This window comes from Schistocerca piceifrons, chromosome 5 (genome assembly GCF_021461385.2).
Source record: "Schistocerca piceifrons isolate TAMUIC-IGC-003096 chromosome 5, iqSchPice1.1, whole genome shotgun sequence".
Classification (NCBI taxonomy): Eukaryota; Metazoa; Arthropoda; class Insecta; order Orthoptera; family Acrididae; genus Schistocerca; species Schistocerca piceifrons.
In genome coordinates this window covers 487,326,262-487,348,289 of record NC_060142.1, presented here as the reverse complement: position 1 = coordinate 487,348,289, position 22,028 = coordinate 487,326,262, and the positions used below count along the sequence as shown (strand labels likewise).

The window sequence follows — 22,028 nt, the reverse complement described above, 5'->3', positions numbered from 1 at the left end:
ATGTGTGCATCTACATGGAAGGAGGAGGTCATGGCCGGTATTGCCGGAACTATATACTTATATGGATATGGTGTCTGTTCTTTCGGACATGTCGGGGCACACATTTTCACCTGTCCCCGTTGGTATATAATACTGTGGATTGGGTTTAGCATCTGGAGCTTTTTACACCAGCTCATGGAAAGCCTTTATGCTGAGACTGCTGAACCTCTGCTGTCCAATCAGCAAGCTGTCCTTCTGACTCATTACGCTAGTCATCTGTCTTCCATGCCTGCTCGTCCGGCCAATGTCCTTTTTTCGACGCGTCCTTAGATTTAGGGTATGCAAGCCACCCTTCCTCTCTACTACCACTGGGAGTCCACTTCCATCAACGGCTACATTCTCTTTCTATCCACTTTCCTAAAATTTTCTTGACATCTGGGAGTACGCCCCCACCTTGGCTTTGCCCCTGGACTTGCCTGCTCTGCGACCTATGTCAGCTTCCCAAGGATGGTACCCCACCTCTTGTTTATTGTCAGGCACTTACTGCTCAATGGGCACAAATTGAGGATGCCACATTTATTTACACTGACTGCTCAAAAACATCATTTGGTGTTTTGAGTGCCTACATTGTTGGAGACACCCCTAGTAGATTTTGGCTTCCCAACCAGTGTTTGGTTTTTACTCAGAGCTTTACGCAGTTCTCCAGGCTGTCCAATACATCCATCGCCAAAAGTGGATACAGTATATTATGTGCTCAGCTCTCTCCTCAGCCTCCAAGCTCTTTATCCTGTCCACCCTCTGGTCCACTGAATTCAGAACTGCCTCCACTTGCTCCACTGGGGGGTGGGGGGGGTGTCTGTAGCGTTCTTCTGGATCCCAGGGCACATTGGGATCTGTGGAAATGAGGCAGCTGATATAGCAGTGAAGGCTGCAGTCTCTCTTCCTCGGCCCGCTGTTCGCACGGTTCCCTTTGCCAATCTACAGAGTGTTTTATGTCATCATGTTGCTCTTTTATGGCACGCACACTTGCTGATAATAAATTGCGCAACGTGAAACCTCTTCCCTGTGCTTGGACCTCTTCCTCCCGACCTCTTTGTCAGGAGGTGGTAATTTTAACTAGACTCAAGATAGGGCACTGTCTTTTTACCCATGGACATCTTTTCCCTCGCTTTGTCCCCACTGCTCTCAACCATGGTCGGTGAGACACCTTTTACTTCAGTGCCCCTATTTCACTCTGCTATGAGCCCGTTTACAGCTGTCGCCTGATATATCTTCCATTTTAGCAGATGACACCCGCTCAGCTGATTACATCCTTGGGTTTATCAGTGTCAGTGAGATGACATCGGTCATTTGAAGCTCGTTTTGGGGAAAACAAACCCCCTCCCATTTCTATAGTGGTTTTCTAAGCTCTCATTCTGTTTTTAGTTTCCCCCATTTTTGAGTTTTGCTCCAATTGCTGCTGGTTTCGTACCCATCCCTAAGCCACAAAACGGGTGCTTATGACCATAGCAGTTTTGCAGCCTAAAACCATTCAGCAACGATTATGTAATGACCCCATGTGTACTGTATAGCAGTCAACAAAAACATTAGGTGACTGTCTCTGAAACAGAGTGATGGAACTGCCTAATACACAGATGGAGAATGTGCCTAAAGTACCTTGCTATGGTGTGTACAGGATTTGAAAAGTTTCGAACAACTTGTATTGAAACTTAATGAAAGATTAAAACTGTGTGTGAGATATTTCCTTTCATAGTCAATGCATGTCCTGAATAAACTATCCAGCCATGACTCATGGATCCTCTTTAACAGTTCCAAATCTGCCATTACCTCTCTTCTACGCTTTCAACTTCACAGAAGCTTGCCTCTATACATTGCTGGATTAGCACTCGTAGAAGAAAGAAGACTGCAGAGAAATTGCTTAGCAACAGCCCAAGTGTCATTTCCAGAATTAATCTTTCATTCTGCAGCATAATATGCTCAGTTTTTAAATTAATTTTAAAAACCAGTAATTACTCTTACTATAAATATTGCCAAACCTAGTTCCTTTGTGATAAACACTGAAAGTGTGAACACTGTACTCTGTTCCTTTTTCTTCAAAGTTTGACAGTGTGTACAATGGGAAGCAGACATAATTCTGAACCAAGATTTTATGTAGCCGATTTATACATATATCTCAGTAGATGCTGTAGGTGTACGACAGCTTTTGGTGGTTCAGCGTTTCTGGTGTCAAGTAAACATGCATAACACAGTCAAGTCTTCCACTAATTATGAAAATCATGCCATTATTCGGTTTTATTGGAGAAAAGGTCACAACCAATATATGTGATCATCAAAAGACACTGAAAATTGTCACAAACATAGCATTTCATCATCATCACCACCACATAGCAGACACATCCATTAATAAAAATGTGATGGGAGTTGAGAATGGATGTTTTTTTGACAATGAGAAGCAAAAAGAATAGATGTTTTCTCACCATAAAACCAGATTAAAAAATTAAAATGAATATTGCCTGACAAAGTCGATAGCTGCTTGGTTGTGGGACAGAAGAGAGCTTTTTTTAGTTGCATCTGTGGATCACAGGATAGCCACTACCACAGCCTTGTGTTCTGAAACTCTTCCAATAAGTTCAGTTCAGACCAACTGCAAAGGAATGTTGCTTTTGCCTCTTCTATTAGAGTGCATGTCCTTACACTGCAGAAGTTTGACTGTACTCAGCAAGATTAAGACAGCTAAATCACAAGTACTGTTGTGGCAAAAGCTCTTCCAAATATTGATGTGAACTCCTGGTGCAGCCATCCATCTGCTTGCATCATACATGACATGTGACAAAATGGAGAGCATTTATGAATCGCGCTGGCAGGCAAACAACAAATTATGATCATGGGATATTGTTTTGCAGCCTGGTGATTGGAAATCAAGATTGTTTCTAAGGAAGCAAAAATTCTGCATGGACAAAAGTTCGGGGAACATGTTGTTAGGAATTGCTTTTTCTGTGCCATTATCTGCAAAATTCATCCCACAGGGTAAGAGCCTGGTAGATAAAGTTCAGTGCCTTCCTCATGAATCATTCAGACAGAAATACAAAACTAGACAGGAACAAGTAACAGTTTGCTGCAGGAAGACAACCTTGAAAACCAGGCATTTCTGCCTCAAAATTACATTGCAAAGAATAATATTACTTTACTTGACCATCCACCATAATCGTTGACTTCAAACCTGTAAACTTCCACCTGTTCTCTAAGATGAAATGAAACAGTATGAACAATGTTCCACAGATGCTGAAGTATTTATGAAAAATAAGACATTCTGATTGCAGGAGTGTTCTGAACAATAAAAAATTGTCAAATGTTAGTCAGTGTAATATAAAAGTACTTTGAAATAAATTTAGTTTTTAGGGAGCTAAGCAAAATACATTTTTTCCTTCTTAATTCATTGTTCTGAATTTCATTTATGTCCATAAAAAAAATGTTTTGAGGCAGGAAATTAGGGTAATACGCTGTAATTAAAGGGGTTCACAAAAAAAATCTATATCCTTGAAATAGTAATTATGAATCTGCAGCTCTTCCCTGGGCAGTAATTTTTCCATTCTTGGCCAAAAGTAGGTTTGTAAAAATGAGATTCTCTCAACTCATTTGTCGACAGTGTAGGAACGATGTTCACTTGCGGTTAACTTATTCCTGTCATGGGAACCCCCCCCCCCCTTTCCGTCAAATACTGAATTGGTGATCACTCAATGTCTTAGAATGTGTACTATCAACTGATCACTTCTTTTGGTCAAGTTTTGCCACAAATTTCTTGTCTCCCCCATTCTATTCAGTACTTTCTCATTAGTTACGTGATCACCCTAACTAATCATCAGCATCATCTGTAGCACCACATTTCAAAAGCATCTACTCTTTTTATCTAAACTGTTTATTGTCCATGTTTCACTTGCACACATGGCTAAATTCTTGACAAATAACTTCCAAAAAGACTTCCAAACACTTAAATCTACATTTGATGTTAACAGATTCCTCTTCATTCAGAAATTGTTTTCATTCCATTGCCAATCTTAATTTTCTATCCTCTCTACTTCTGCCATTGTCAGTTATTTTAGTGCCAGAATATGAAAACTCATCTACTACTTTAAGTATATCGTTTTCTAATCTGATTCCCTTAGCATCATCTGATTTAATTTGACTACATTGCATTATCCTTGTTTTGCTTTTGTTGAGATTCATCTTATATCCTCCTTTAAAGACACTGTCAGTTCCGTTCAACTGCTCTTCCAACTTGTTTGCCATCTCTGACAGAATTACAACCTCAAAGTTTTTATTTCTTCTCCCTGAACCTTAATTCCTACTCCAAATGTTTCTTTGGTTTCCTTTACTGATTGTTCAATGTACAGATTGAAGAACAGCAGAGATAGGCTACAACCCCATCTCACTCCCTTCTCAACCACTGCTTCCTTTCATGCCCCTTGACTCTTACTACAACCATGTTGTTTCTGTACAAGTTGTAAATATCTTTTTGCTCCCTGTATTTTACCCATGGTACCTTCAGAATTTCAAAGAGAGTATTTATTAACATTATTATCTTCTAATACCCATAAACATGTATTAGAGGGTAATAATGTTAATAAATATGAGAAACCATTACAGGTGGAACATAATCTGATGATGCTTGGACATATCACTGCTATCTGAATGCCAGTTGCTAACAAGCAGATGTCTGAAAAAATGACAAGTGAGCAGTAATAATTGTATCATCTGTCATGTTGGACACTTGGCTAAGGAAAACATTTCACTTATGTAGACCATGTTCTTGTTGCACATTAATTCTCTCAAATTTTTCTTCAAAATTAGGATCATAAACTGATAATTGCAAATGGTTTTTAGTCTTTCTGCTTACAATAGTTCTTCCTGATGCTCTGGAGACATAACTTCTTGAACTTTATTTGCCAGTTTAAATGGATATGAATTTAAGCAGGAAATGTATATATCTGCAATTCTTTCTGCAAGGCGTGCTAATCCAGCAGCATATGGAGACAAGCTTCTATGAGTTTAGAAAGCAGAAGAGAGGTATTGAAAGACTTGAAGCTGTGAAGCTGAATCCACTAGTCATGCCTGAATAACTCACTCAGTAAGAGCACTGACTGTGAAAGGCCAGTCAAGCACATAGGCGGTCAATGTTTCCAGTGATTTGTCACCAGAAGTGTGATCGAACGTAGTTTCTCTCTTTGTCTGTTTATGCACAATATGTTACATTCATTTATGATTAGGATAAATGTCCAGGAATCATCAATCCTCTCCATGTCTTCCAGCATTTTGGCATAGTGTTCTGTTGTTGCAACCTTCTTATAAACAACATTGTCTGAGAACATCTTCACAGTGTCTCAAATATTAGTCTCCAGATCATTAATATAAATTATGAACAATAACAACCCTATAGTAAAATTCAAAGACAAATCTGGCCCAATACTCAGTAAGCTCATATTTTGTTCATTAAACAGTGTATGGTGGTATCGAATGTCTTCGAGAGCTCTAGGGACCCGACGTTAACCTGAGCACCTTCATTTACGGCACTCTGGATCTAATGGACAAACAGAGTGAGCCGAGTTTCACAAGATCTCGGTTCACAGAATCCATGTTTTTATAGAGGAGAGTTTCTTAACCCAAAAAGTCATATGTGAGCATAAAACATGTTCCACAATAGTACAACAGATTGACATTGGCAATACAGATCTAGAAATATGTTTTATGACCTTTCTTGAAAATGGGAATACCTTGTGTTTTTTCCAATTACCTTTCCTTTGCTCCTGCAACCTATGATAAATTACAGCTAGGAGAGGAGGAAGTTCTTTTGCATAAACTCTGTAGAATCTTGATATCTTATGCAATTCAGATGCCTCTCCACTCTTTAACAGATATCTACCATTTTGGCATTCATGTACTGATTTAAGGTAGGAATTTATTATGATGTTCTGCACTTTTAACAGTTTCAGGAGACCGAATTCAGTATTATGGCCTTCTCTCTGTCACCATCTGTTTTCAGTGCCAGTATGGTCACTGAGCAACTGAACAGATGATTCCCATCTGCTTATTGACTTAATTCAAAACCAAACACTGATTAGGACTTTGTCAACTTCCTTAGCAAAAATTTACTTTCAAATTCATTGAATGCTTCTTCCATTATTCCCATGAACCTCCTTGTGGCTTTATTCAGTTGTTGTACATCTACTAGGCTTTTACTGTGTTTAAATTGGAGATGAAGCTCTCTTTGCATTTGCATGAACTTTGTAACACAGCTACAGAAACACACTGATTCTTTTCAAAACCTCACAACCTTTCTCAGCACATACTTGTCTGAGGCAAATTGTACAATGGCTTTGGGTTTCATCCATTTGTGTTCCATATCAGTGTCCTCAGAACTGTATATTTGATGTTGTCTACTTAGACACTATGCAGTTTGTCACATCACTCTTGCTAACAAAAAATATTTGCCCACCTTTAACATTCCTTGTAATACTCAGTCATCGATGCTAATGCAACCTTATGATCACTGATTCGCTCCTCGTTGTTAATTGATTCAAAAAGTTTGGATTTTTAGTTAATCTTTAGTGATGGTAGTATAGTTATTTGCTCAAAGTAATTTCCAGGCAAGGCACTCAGAACAATCAGACACGAATTCCTTTCTATGGCACAGTTTTGACTGCATGACTCTCCCATCAAAGACCAATATCTATTATGTACAATTAATGCAGGATCTTATTACACATCTTAAGCTTAAATATAATGAAAAACCTTGCAGAAAAGAAACTTCTCTCACTTGACTTATAATTATGTTGTACAATCACCAGTCAGTATGACAAACTAGGTTACATATGTTACATCAGGAGTCCCCCAACAAGTGTATTAGAACTGCTGTCATTTCTGATATTCTTATTTGATTGAATCAGAAATACACTCGGAATTTTCATTTAAGATGGCCTTTTCTACACACACATTCCTGCTGGGTGCTTGTTTTCATTTTGTTTACTGAATGACAACTCTCTTTAAATGTGGATTACTCAATGATAACGTCTCTAACAAAAGAACAAACCTGATAATATCCAATTTTATCAGTGGCAAACTAAAGGAGCCACTCACGTTATATCAGTAATAAGTAGTATTACTACTTATTGATATAGCAGTATGAAACGAAACAAACATTTGAAGTAAGTAGAAGACACTGTAACTTAAAGACATAGATTTCCTGCAGGATCTGGGAAAATGCAGCACATTTGTTAAGGACATGACACAACAGATGCTTGAGCAGCATACTCCAGGTCTTCAGGTATGCAGAGTCATTACCAAGTACGCCTGCAAGTAGGCATAAAAGAAGTTGGTGGATGTGCTGCTAAGATTATAACTGTTTGGCGTAGCTTGTATGTGAGTATTATGGAACTATTTAAGATAAAAGTGACACATTTTAGAAGCAAAAACATAACAAAAGCTTAATTCCTTTACAATAGTAATAAGAATCCTTCTGAGGATACCTCTCCATGGGACAGGAGTAGTGGGATAACAGAAAGCATTTTATTTCACTCATAAATACAACTATACTTTCCTCCAAAGTATTAAACATATTGTGAGAAGCTGTTGAAAATATGTAGACCCAAGTATTATGGTGGTACATGCTGCTATTCAAGGTAGCAACATATCCCATCGATGCTAATGCAACCTTATGATCACTGATTCGCTCCTCGTTGTTAATTGATTCAAAAAGTTTGGATTTTTAGTTAATCTTTAGTGATGGTAGTATAGTTATTTGCTCAAAGTAATTTCCAGGCAAGGCACTCAGAACAATCAGACACGAATTCCTTTCTATGGCACAGTTTTGACTGCATGACTCTCCCATCAAAGACCAATATCTATTATGTACAATTAATGCAGGATCTTATTACACATCTTAAGCTTAAATATAATGAAAAACCTTGCAGAAAAGAAACTTCTCTCACTTGACTTATAATTATGTTGTACAATCACCAGTCAGTATGACAAACTAGGTTACATATGTTACATCAGGAGTCCCCCAACAAGTGTATTAGAACTGCTGTCATTTCTGATATTCTTATTTGATTGAATCAGAAATACACTCGGAATTTTCATTTAAGATGGCCTTTTCTACACACACATTCCTGCTGGGTGCTTGTTTTCATTTTGTTTACTGAATGACAACTCTCTTTAAATGTGGATTACTCAATGATAACGTCTCTAACAAAAGAACAAACCTGATAATATCCAATTTTATCAGTGGCAAACTAAAGGAGCCACTCACGTTATATCAGTAATAAGTAGTATTACTACTTATTGATATAGCAGTATGAAACGAAACAAACATTTGAAGTAAGTAGAAGACACTGTAACTTAAAGACATAGATTTCCTGCAGGATCTGGGAAAATGCAGCACATTTGTTAAGGACATGACACAACAGATGCTTGAGCAGCATACTCCAGGTCTTCAGGTATGCAGAGTCATTACCAAGTACGCCTGCAAGTAGGCATAAAAGAAGTTGGTGGATGTGCTGCTAAGATTATAACTGTTTGGCGTAGCTTGTATGTGAGTATTATGGAACTATTTAAGATAAAAGTGACACATTTTAGAAGCAAAAACATAACAAAAGCTTAATTCCTTTACAATAGTAATAAGAATCCTTCTGAGGATACCTCTCCATGGGACAGGAGTAGTGGGATAACAGAAAGCATTTTATTTCACTCATAAATACAACTATACTTTCGCTCCAAAGTATTAAACATATTGTGAGAAGCTGTTGAAAATATGTAGACCCAAGTTTTATGGTGGTACATGCTGCTATTCAAGGTAGCAACATATCCCATCGATGCTAATGCAACCTTATGATCACTGATTCGCTCCTCGTTGTTAATTGATTCAAAAAGTTTGGATTTTTAGTTAATCTTTAGTGATGGTAGTATAGTTATTTGCTCAAAGTAATTTCCAGGCAAGGCACTCAGAACAATCAGACACGAATTCCTTTCTATGGCACAGTTTTGACTGCATGACTCTCCCATCAAAGACCAATATCTATTATGTACAATTAATGCAGGATCTTATTACACATCTTAAGCTTAAATATAATGAAAAACCTTGCAGAAAAGAAACTTCTCTCACTTGACTTATAATTATGTTGTACAATCACCAGTCAGTATGACAAACTAGGTTACATATGTTACATCAGGAGTCCCCCAACAAGTGTATTAGAACTGCTGTCATTTCTGATATTCTTATTTGATTGAATCAGAAATACACTCGAATTTTCATTTAAGATGGCCTTTTCTACACACACATTCCTGCTGGGTGCTTGTTTTCATTTTGTTTACTGAATGACAACTCTCTTTAAATGTGGATTACTCAATGATACGTCTCTAACAAAAGAACAAACCTGATAATATCCAATTTTATCAGTGGCAAACTAAAGGAGCCACTCACGTTATATCAGTAATAAGTAGTATTACTACTTATTGATATAGCAGTATGAAACGAAACAAACATTTGAAGTAAGTAGAAGACACTGTAACTTAAAGACATAGATTTCCTGCAGGATCTGGGAAAATGCAGCACATTTGTTAAGGACATGACACAACAGATGCTTGAGCAGCATACTCCAGGTCTTCAGGTATGCAGAGTCATTACCAAGTACGCCTGCAAGTAGGCATAAAAGAAGTTGGTGGATGTGCTGCTAAGATTATAACTGTTTGGCGTAGCTTGTATGTGAGTATTATGGAACTATTTAAGATAAAAGTGACACATTTTAGAAGCAAAAACATAACAAAAGCTTAATTCCTTTACAATAGTAATAAGAATCCTTCTGAGGATACCTCTCCATGGGGACAGGAGTAGTGGGGATAACAGAAAGCATTTTATTTCACTCATAAATACAACTATACTTTCCTCCAAAGTATTAAACATATTGTGAGAAGCTGTTGAAAATATGTAGACCCAAGTATTATGGTGGTACATGCTGCTATTCAAGGTAGCAACATATCCCATCGATGCTAATGCAACCTTATGATCACTGATTCGCTCCTCGTTGTTAATTGATTCAAAAAGTTTGGATTTTTAGTTAATCTTTAGTGATGGTAGTATAGTTATTTGCTCAAAGTAATTTCCCAGGCAAGGCACTCAGAACAATCAGACACGAATTCCTTTCTATGGCACAGTTTTGACTGCATGACTCTCCCATCAAAGACCAATATCTATTATGTACAATTAATGCAGGATCTTATTACACATCTTAAGCTTAAATATAATGAAAAACCTTGCAGAAAAGAAACTTCTCTCACTTGACTTATAATTATGTTGTACAATCACCAGTCAGTATGACAAACTAGGTTACATATGTTACATCAGGAGTCCCCCAACAAGTGTATTAGAACTGCTGTCATTTCTGATATTCTTATTTGATTGAATCAGAAATACACTCGGAATTTTCATTTAAGATGGCCTTTTCTACACACACATTCCTGCTGGGTGCTTGTTTTCATTTTGTTTACTGAATGACAACTCTCTTTAAATGTGGATTACTCAATGATAACGTCTCTAACAAAAGAACAAACCTGATAATATCCAATTTTATCAGTGGCAAACTAAAGGAGCCACTCACGTTATATCAGTAATAAGTAGTATTACTACTTATTGATATAGCAGTATGAAACGAAACAAACATTTGAAGTAAGTAGAAGACACTGTAACTTAAAGACATAGATTTCCTGCAGGATCTGGGAAAATGCAGCACATTTGTTAAGGACATGACACAACAGATGCTTGAGCAGCATACTCCAGGTCTTCAGGTATGCAGAGTCATTACCAAGTACGCCTGCAAGTAGGCATAAAAGAAGTTGGTGGATGTGCTGCTAAGATTATAACTGTTTGGCGTAGCTTGTATGTGAGTATTATGGAACTATTTAAGATAAAAGTGACACATTTTAGAAGCAAAAACATAACAAAAGCTTAATTCCTTTACAATAGTAATAAGAATCCTTCTGAGGATACCTCTCCATGGGACAGGAGTAGTGGGATAACAGAAAGCATTTTATTTCACTCATAAATACAACTATACTTTCCTCCAAAGTATTAAACATATTGTGAGAAGCTGTTGAAAATATGTAGACCCAAGTATTATGGTGGTACATGCTGCTATTCAAGGTAGCAACATATCCCATTTCCTTTTTACTGAGCCAATAAAAGGGGGTTGTGTAGAAACTTCAAATTATGATGGTAGTGGTAGAGGAAAGACTATATACCGTGCACACATTTTTTATTTATGTGAAAATACAAAATGCAAATATGAATATAGCCACAAGGCATGATGGAGGGTGTGTGTTTTACTGAGGTGGGAGGGTGGGGGGGGGGGGGAAGGGGAGGGGAGGGGAGGGGAGGGGAGGGAGGGAGGGAGGGAGTCATTTACACTTTGACTTTGAGACTTGGGGGTGCCATGGACACCAAAGAGGAGTAGGTTAGGACAACTGTGGCTACTGTTCTGAAGGAGAAAACAAAGGATCATATGGAATTAATTAATTCCTGAATTTGGGATGCTAATGATCCATCTGTCAATGAGTTTGGTTAATAAGAGCTTAAATGTGAATGTTTAATTGATATGTTGAAGGTGATATGGGGACCGTTAAATACAGAACATTTTTGAAGAGAAGTGGTCCTGTAATTACTTTGCTGGTGGGCAGCAAACATGATCTTCCATTGTAACAGCACTTTCATACAGACAGTGAAGAAGTTTGATATAGCTACAGCTGGCACTTCATGGCAGGATTGCAACTTCAAGGAGTGACATGAGTGAGTGCAGAAAGAAAAGATTTAAAGGTAAAGATAATTGTGAACAAACAACTGACAGATCACATTCACACAAATGTACCCTGGTTGAATACTCTCCAGCAATGAATACCAGCAATAACATTCCAATATATGCCTACTTTCTGGTCAACTGTTGAACCCTTATGGTCTTAAGATGATGATTGCAGTCCTAGTATAATGCTTTATTTTTTTTATTTAATTTTGAGGAGATTGACATATATGATAATGTCAAAGAACAACAATGGTATATGTAATGTGAAACTGTAGTTAAACTACTAAATTGTTTGAAATCTCTGCCAAATATACTGTCACTAATGTGAATTATGTAAGTTACGCTAATATGTTTCTGTAGTCTTAAAATGTTATATCTTAAGTTTCCTCAAAAGTGAAGCTCTACCTTAGTAGCAATTGGAAATATTTATTCTAAACTTGATTCTTCATTTCTGAAACACTTGCAACCATAATGGTACTGTGAACACAACAGGCGGACACTGAGCATTTGCTAGATGTACAGGGTAAAATCGGTGGTTAAATTATGGGAACATTGTAACCAAAGGAAATTCAAATACAAAGCAATTCCTTTATTGGAATGTTAACAGGCACAATTAATTGCAAATTACATTTACAAAGGTAAGTCGCCACAAAAATGTCTATGAATAAAAACTCTCAACTGAGTTGGTCTGTAAATCCCCCCCCCCCCCCCCCCCCCCCACCCCCTCCCTCATATGAAGGCTTTGAGTACATTTGAGGGGTTCCCACCATCTGTGTGTGATGAAGTCAGTTTCTTTTTAAGACAACATGAGAAACATTGTTAATGATCTTGAAGTATAGTAAACAAAGCTATTCTAACACATTGATCAAAGCAAAATACAAATAAATGAGCTTGAGGTACCATATGTGAAGCTAATTTAACACAATTGGGGATTTCAGTCTCTAATGGCTGCAGGCATGGTGCCACATTGGTTTGCATATAGTTCACAGAAAAGAGGTCCAATCGTGCTGCACTCATTATAATTTAAAGAGCTCTGTGAAGTTGATACTCCTCACTCAGGATATGAGACCATGAGGTGGGTGCTGAACAATGTTGCCATGAATCAATGTTGCCTACCGCCATAGGTGTTGTAGGGGTCTGCAATGCCATTTGCTTTATAAACACAAGAAACAGACTCACCATTGGTGTCTGTAAGGGTTGTGCACCTACCTTGTAGCATTATGGCAAGCCATTTAGTCCTAATAAATAACTTGAACATAAACTTAACGCCAAAAGACCTTTAAATCTGTGCATTCATTGTGTGGACAGCTCGGTGTCAGCACAGGAAGTGCCAGAAGTTGGACAATTCCCGTAGCATACTTTAAAGAAAAAGAAGTGCACGACAGAGAAGACTCTTGCCCCTGGACACATACAGTTCATGATGTGGATTTTTGTTGGGTGACACATCACCTGCTACAGTGAGAGATCATCTGCTAGAGCAGATGTGTGACACGCACGAACGCACAGTAGTGCGTCACAAAAATCTGTACTAAAAAGTAGCCGAACTAAGTGACCCATTTAGAGTGAAGTCTTGTATTCCCAGAGACTGAATGCTATCCTGTTGTTGGATCTCATTAGATGTGCTCCACTAGAGACGTACTAAAAGCAGGTGAGATATTAGTCACACAAAGACTACCAAAATAAGTTTTGTAAAGTCAGATTGTGATTGAACTTTAAGGAAATATTATTTAGTATCCATGCAGATACACAAACTCTGTTTGCAGACACTGGTACACAACAATGTAACAACAGCTGCCACTAAGTTCAGTGTGTCTTGTTCAGTAAATTTCTTGTCCTATGTATGATCTGGTTTGAGTAACAGTAATACCAGAAAAGTTTGCCTGTACTGGCAAGGTTGATTCATAAATACTATACAATGACACACAGTTTTTTTGTTTGTTTGTTTTTTGTGTGTGTGTGTGTGTGTGTGTGTGTGTGTGTGTGTGTGTGTGTGTGTTATGGAGACATACATACATACATACATATGTACAAACATACAAGAAGCTTGGCTTTCAACGAGTACTATGAAAGTAGCAAGATTTAATTGTTGTGGCATCTGTAGTATCTTCCTTCTGTACCAAACTCATTTCATATAAATATGGCCGGCATGTTGTCACTTTAGCTCTGGAAAAAATGTGTTCATCTGTGAACAGTTTTGCATGTTGCCTGCCATAATAAAATATTGTGTGTGCTTATGGGAACTTGCATCTAATAAACTAACAGAGCAGCAGTTCAGTCTTTGTTCCTCGTCATCTAATCTTGCAATAACTTTAGTTTTATTTCCTACAGTTCATAAACTATAAATCAGTTTCACTATTTTTCACAGCAGCTGGCTGTAATTTGGTATATGAAAGCTATATCAATGAGAGCAAGGAGAACTGTAACTACAAAGTACAGCCTGAGATCTCATTTAAAAAATCTTCCTACCACCTACAGTGAATCAAGGTGATACTACAAATAACACATGGGTTAAATCTTGTGAATTTCATACTATTAATTTAATGCTAAACGTTATAAGACTAGATAGCAAATGAATATAAAAGTTGTGGGCAAAACCAAAATAATGAAGCACCTAAAACTCAGCAGCTGTCATGTCTGGGCTTTTCTGATGGCATTATTAACAACATTTGAAATATTAATATGATCACTATGTTATGAAGATGCATTAATGCTGATTTGTAAAAGCAATGTTAGAATAAAAATATTATTTATATGCATTTGAGAATTTAGCTCAAGTTGTAGGATATTGCACACTTTATTTAATCATTGTCACAACTACATGGAAATATAATTCCATGATCATGGAAATATAATTCCATGATCATGGAAATATAATTCCATGATCATTAAATAAAAATGTAGACAGTATTGCACAAAATTAAAAACTTCATATTTATTATCTTAAGTGGATATCAGGGTAAACTTTCATTAGATGATGAAGGCCTGAATTGAAAAATATATTAATATACTTACGTGCATTCATAGTCATTCCACAAGTCAACACACTCAAATGGATCTGGGCACAAAACATTTGCACAGGGATTATTTGATGGACAATTACGTTCCAGATTCCGTGCCATTGTTGCTTGTCCCCACTGTGTTCCATTCATTGCTGGAGGAAGAGGAAGATGCTTGCCTTCTAGTCGAATGTCATCCAAACAACCTGTCAATTTTAGAAGATATTTTTCTGCATTCTCATTTGAAAGAATAAATTTGCTATTTTAGCAACATTAGATTGCTCTTTTTAAATGCACCAATGGCCTAGTTGTTCAGTCATAACTGTATTGTAAAATCTGTGGGCATTCATCTTGACTATCAAAATGATTTACACAAATTGTAAGATTCAAAGAACAAATCTGGGTAAACCAGGAACGCCAGAAAAACAGAGAAAAGTGTGTATCGGTTTTCACTTCCTTTATAATTCTTCGTTTATCATGTACCAGAATTGGAAAATATTACATAATTATTAAGTAATTTCACCTTGACACTCAGTGCATTTGAAAACAACTGAACAGACTTCTAGAGACAAAGATGGAGCAAAAATAAGAATTTTGGTCTGTAGATGCTTCATTCAGAAAACTACTACTTCTGAATGAAGCATCTACAGACCAAACACAAGAGGCAGGTTTAAGCCATTTTCAGGCAACACTTACTTTTGCAGCCACTGAATTCTTCATAAGTGTGACTGAGACTGCTAATTTTTCTATAAACTTGGAAAAGTCCTAGGAAAAATGGCTTTACTTGGATGCTTCCAACACAGATACATGTTTTGTTGAAAACTATCTTGTTATTTGGCCTGCAGAGAAATATGTCAACAAATCCTTCAAGACTAGTTGATTTCACTTATTATACTGTAATACAGTGGTAACTTATTAACAATTACAAACAGGCAGCTTAGATTACCCAGAATGAATAGGCATGTAACAGTGTCCCACTCTGGCAACTTAAATATTTCGGTTTAGTGCCACAATTTCGACTGTCGTGTTCTTGCTCATGAGTTATCGACGCCTTTCTCTTTCTTGTCTTTGAAACATAAAATCTGCTGTCGGCATAACATTCAAATGTCAATGAAACACGAAGACAAAATACAGGATAGACAAATGTTATTCCTTGATATGAATGGAAAGTGCACTAATGGACACAAGATTGATTCACTGAATTTGTATGGCTAAATTTTACAGTTAGTATTTATTGTTATTGTTGTGCAAGGATGACATGTTATAAACCAGGTGACACCTGTATTCCATTTGTGTAGTTTTCCGTTCCAATTGTTAATTGTAGTGTCCTTGAGTCAATGCAGATGTGGTTGTTTGATTAACACACCATAAGTGAAAGTAACATTGTTACTGTAATACTAGTCAAAAATTCAAAACAAGGGGAAATGTTACAATCATATCAGACTTCAGACAGCTAAAACATTATTATTTCAAATAAACCTTGCAGTTGAGAATATAAATTATTAGTATCATTAAGATTGGGAAAAATTACTGAGTGGCATGAAGTGGGTTCGTATTTCTCGCTTGACTCAAAGTGCTCAGCTGGGCAGGCGTGAGTTTAGACATGGACACCGGCTCACAAATAACAATGGTGACACTCACTACAACTACACCAGGAGAAGGTGCAGCAGCTTGTAGACATGTCCGCTGATGTCGTTGCAGCAGCCAAGTACCACCACTGGCCCACTTACCACAATAACTATGAGATAACTGGTGTTTGCACCAAGGGTTCAGTTACTAATGATGGTGTCCCTAGCACCCCTCTGACCGCAGTCACAGAAATTGTGTTTTAAAAGTCTTTTTGTGAGCCATGTTCTAGGTTGTATGTTAAATGGAACTTATGGATAACTTTTGAGTAATATTGAACTACATGCAGTTACTGAGATCTGCCTAATATGATTGGTACTATGGTAACAGAAGAAATATTGAATTTAATTGATGAAAGGAGAAAATATAAAAATGCAGCAGGCAAAAAGGAATACAAATGTCTCAAAAATGAGATCGACAGGAAGTGCAAAATGGCTAAGCAGGGATGGCTAGAGGACAAATGTAAGGATGTACAGGCTTATCTCACTAGGGGTAAGATAGATACTGCCTACAGGAAAATTAGAGAGACCTTTGGAGAAAGGAGAACCACTTGCATGAATATCAAGAGCTTTGATGGAAACCCAGTCCTAACCAAAGAAGGGAAAGCAGAAAGGTGGAAGGAGTATATAGAGGGGCCTATACAAGGGTGATGTACTTGAGGACAATATTATGGAACCGGAAGAGAATGTAGATGAAGATGAAATGGGAGATACGGTATTGCGTGAAGAGTTTGACAGCACTGAAAGACCTGAATCGAAACAAGGCCCCTGGAGTAGACAACATTCCATTAGAACTACTGACAACCGTGGGAGAGCCAGTCCTGACAAAACTCTACCATCTGGTGAGCAAGATGTATGAGACAGGCGAAATACCCTCAGACTTCAAGAAGAATAGAATCATCACAGTCCCAAAGAAACAGGTGTTGACAGATGTGAAAATTACCAAACTATCAGTTTAATAAGTCACAGCTGCAAAATACTAATGCGAATTCTTTACAGACGAATGGAAAAACTGATAGAAGCTGACCTCGGGGAAGATAAGTCTGGATTACGTAGAAATGTTGGAACACGTGAGGCAATACTGACCCTACGACTTGTCTTAGAAGAAAGATTAAGGAAAGGCAAACCTACGTTTCTAGCATTTGTAGACTTAGAGGAAGCTTTTGACAATGTTGACTGGAATACTCTCTTTCAAATTCTAAAGGTGGCAGGGGTAAAATACAGGGAGCAAAAGGCTATTTACAATTTGTACAGAAACCAGATGGCAGTTATAAGAGTTGAGGGGCATGAAAGGGAAGCAGTGGTTGGGAAGGGAGTGAGACTGGGTTGTAGCCTACCCCCGATGTTATTCAATCTGTATATTGAGCAAGCAATAAAGGAAACAAAAGAAAAGTTCGGAGTAGGTATTAAAATCCATGGAGAAGAAATAAAAACTTTGAGGTTCACCAATGACATTGTAATTCTGTCAGAGACAGCAAAGGACTTGGAAGAGCAGTTGAACGGAATGGACAGTGTCTTGAAAGGAGGGTATAAGATGAACATCAACAAAAGCAAAACGAGGATAATGGAATGAAGTCGAATTAAGTCGGGTGATGCTGAGGGAATTAGATTAGGAAATGACACACTTAGAGTAGTAAAGGAGTTTTGCTATTTGGGGAGCAAAATAACTGATGATGGTCGAAGTAGAGAGGATATAAAATGTAGACTGGCAATGGCAAGGAAAGTGTTTCTTAAGAAGAGAAATTTGTTAGCATTGAGTATTGATTTAAGTGTCAGGAAGTCGTTTCTGAAAGTATTTGTATGGAGTGTAGCCATGTATGGAAGTGAAACGTGGATGATAAATAGCTTAGACAAGAAGAGAATAGAAGCTTTCGAAATGTGGTGCTACAGAAGAATGCTGAAGATAAGGTGGGTAGATCACATAACTAATGAGAAGGTATTGAATAGAATTGGGGAGAAGAGGAGCTTGTGGCACAACTTGACCAGAAGAAGGGATCGGTTGGTAGGACATGTTCTGAGACATCGAGGGATCACCAATTTAGTATTGGAGGGCAGTGTGGAGGGTAAAAATCGTAGAGGGAGACCAAGAGATGAATACACTAAGCAGATTCAGAAGGATGTAGGTTGCAGTAGATGCTGGGAGTTGAAGAAGCTTGCACAGGATAGAGTAGCATGGAGAGCTGCATCAAACCAGACTCTGGACTGAAGACCACAACAACAAACTATGGTAATGGGAGAAAGATAAATGCATCACTTGCCAACATGCAACATGGAAAATAGTGAATAGCAATTGATAGTAATTATGGATTGAACTGCATTTAGAGTAGTATTATGAAATGTGACTACATTGGTTGCTAAAGCTGTCATGGGTGCACACTGAGAATGCCTCAGTGATAAGTTTGAAGCATAGTACCTATGTAAGTTGAACAGCAGTGACCGGATAAGTTTCATACATGAGTCATGGTTCTGGTGCGACAGGTGTACTGTTATGGTGCAGCATTTCCGAACAGTTACAGCTGTGGCCAAACGATATTAATGTCTTACAGACTTTAATCGCACATAGTCAGCACATTTTGGAAAAAACGTATCTTCTGTGAAAATTATGTCCTATTAATTACTGTTGATTTAGTGTTTAATTATTAGTGTGAATGATGGTGTGAGTGCAAAGTAATATAATAAACAAATATTATTATGTCTGTTAACTGAGTAAATGGTAGTGTGGGAATTGTATCAGCACAAAGAGAGTGAATCATACTTAGTAGGGGAAATCTGTACAGTGCAACTAGCCAGTTTACGATACTGGGAAAATAATGTTTTACGATAATTCAGTTATTTAAAGGGGAGATTATTTTGTTATTTGTGATTTCTTTTTTTAAATTCCCCCATTTAATAAATTGCTCATGAAAGCTATTCAAGGTGTGATAGGTCCAATATAAAAGACAAAGGATCAGCTTTGATAGTCCTCAGCTAATCATTGGACAGTACATTCACACACATTACAGGAGCTAAATAACTGCTTTGTGAAGTCTAAGGGATGTTTGGAGCTCAGATTTCATCACATTTGGACATGTAAATAAGGAGTTCTGAATAGATGTGATAATTTTATGGAATTGTGAATTAAAATTGAGCATGGAGTGCACCAAAATGAACAGGTACGAGTGAGAAAGATGAACACACTAGAAAACCTGATACTGGAAAACATTTGATGCAACCTGTAGAGGCATGTAATGCGGCTTGTTTTCACAACAACTTTCTCTAGCCAACAAACAGTATGCATTTTCTAACCGGTCAGGTTAGAAAGTGAATGTACAGTTTTTTATAGCATGATCAAAAGAAACCGCACTATAGCAACTTGTATTGCATACTGAGTGTTTTGTTGGGGTTCAGCTGTTTTAAAACAGAAATCATAACAGGCTAAATGATGTCTCACCATAAATTCAAACAAAAATAAAGAGGCAGATAATTATCTAAAAATACACAACACAACATAACAATAATAGTGATAATTATAAGTTCAATTTTAATGAAAATGATACACAATCATCTGCAAAGGGAGGACCCTCTCCCTCAGAATGTGGAGTACAATACAGAATTTTTATTCATTACAGAACCCTCAAATACTGTGGATAACAATCAATTCTTTGAGATATGTTTCTTGTGTTACCTATAAGACTGTAGTTGTTGGGGCATGACGTGTGTCAAATCTGACCACCTCATTTATATGAAAAAAAATGGATATTTAATCTTCCCACTCCCCTTCCCCTGGTGAACACACATGGATCTTGCATCTAGCAAAGAGAATCTGAATCGAGAGGAAAATAATAGTTGTATTTTTTATTTTCCTGTTTGAAAAATATTATTACTCTCGTCTAATAACTTCACTGTCGATAGAAATGCAGCACTAGTTGGAAAAGGATATAAGGTAAGAATTGATTGTAGCCTTAATGAAAGGACCAGTTCCTTATTTGTAAGAAATGGGGACAATCAAAAACCCAAATTAATATGGTCAGACAGGGATTGGAACCCTACTCCTCCCAAATGACACACCAATGACTTAACTATTTCAACATCTCCTTCATCAGTAACGTAACAACACTAAAGACAAGAATTCTAGCAGACAGAAGATAAAGATAATTGTACCCAGTTGCGTCTATGATGGATAATTTCATGTAACGACTTGGTGGATGAATGTCTTCCAGTGACGGTAAAAGCAATCTCCATCTTTTCTTACTTCATTTTACTTTAAGGGCAGGTATGTGGGGTATTTATACAATTTTTACAAAAATTAGTACTACTGACATTATTACCAACCTTTCTGATAATCATCATACACCTCAAATGTTCGTACACCTGTGTATTCAGCTTTTCCACCAGCATAGACACCTTCTTGCTTGTCCACCAGAAGTAACTGATGCCCTTCAAATATAAATGTTTCATTGTATCTTCGTCCTTCTCCACCATCAAGCTCAAGTGTAGCTGCTGAACCATACCGGGAGACCTGTTGTGGAAAAAAAAATGTAGCAATAGCACAACAGCAATAAGGAATAAATGTATAGTTACCCACACACACATATCTCCAGAGAGAACGAAGTGTGGGTGCTTGATCATGAAGCAGAAGCAAAATTGAGTTTTCAAAATAACGACATATGTCCTCTCTTACTAAACAATTGATTAAATTTCTACTGTCTGGTGTTACAGACCTTTTGACAATCTTTGGGATGGAATAGGTCAATTTTGGAGCACTATTAGAGTGAAATAGTGAATAGTGCCTGTTACAGTCTATACTGGAGATAGAGTTGAAACTGTCAATGTGAAATTTTCCCAGGGGACTTGAGTGCAAAGGTATTTTTTCCTTAAAAATAAGGCTTCCCCCCCCCCCACCACATATCCCAGAAATTATTGAAATAATGCAGGTACTGACAGTTCATATTTTGCCGCATCCTCTATACAGGCCCAGTGTTATTCCTTCAGATTGTGTGTCCGTACTTCTGGAAAACTCTTAGAGGTCATGACAGTACACAACTGATGACAAGATCAAAACGGTAAGGAATTCTTGGTAGAAGAAACAACCTAAAAGTTTTTTCTGTTGGAAAAATATCGCTGCAACAATGTCCAACAATACTGGTAAGAAGGTTAATTATGTTGAGAAATTACATTTTTTAAGTTTCAGTGGAGATACACACTTAAGGAAAAAACTCAGTGAATAATTATGTGGTGAGGTGATGTCATACAACTACAGAAATTTTGAGTGGATTAGGCTTTTCTAAGAATTAGTTGCAAATTATTAATAACTGAGTTGAACACATTTGGCACACCATTATCTGTTACATTCTCCTGATATAAATAAACAAATGACTACTTTTCTGGCCTACAATTTCTTGCTTTATTAAATTAATATTTATTCTGAAAGCTTAGGATTCATCATTCTTCTGCAACAAAAAAACTGCACTAGAAACACTACATTTACAATTACTGATACAAGTTAGCATTTACTAACAGCAACATAACAACTACTAGAAATGAAAAACTCATTATGTTCCACCAAAATGTCATAGGCCTTAGAATCAATTAGAGCTACTGACTCAACA

The 22,028-nt window shown here is 37.3% G+C and overlaps 1 protein-coding gene across 1 annotated transcript in view; it reads right to left on the bottom strand.

Annotated features, from left to right (window-relative positions):
• The window catches only part of LOC124799096 (neural-cadherin-like), a 242,938-nt gene that overhangs the window by 127,253 nt on the left and 93,657 nt on the right, over positions 1–22,028 (bottom strand). Inside the window, exons 24-25 of the mRNA XM_047262635.1 lie at positions 20,752–20,938; positions 14,832–15,021 (exon numbers count right to left, since the gene is read on the bottom strand). Of these exons, the coding sequence (XP_047118591.1) occupies positions 14,832–15,021; positions 20,752–20,938 (377 nt within the window). The remainder of the gene's footprint in view (positions 1–14,831; positions 15,022–20,751; positions 20,939–22,028) is intronic.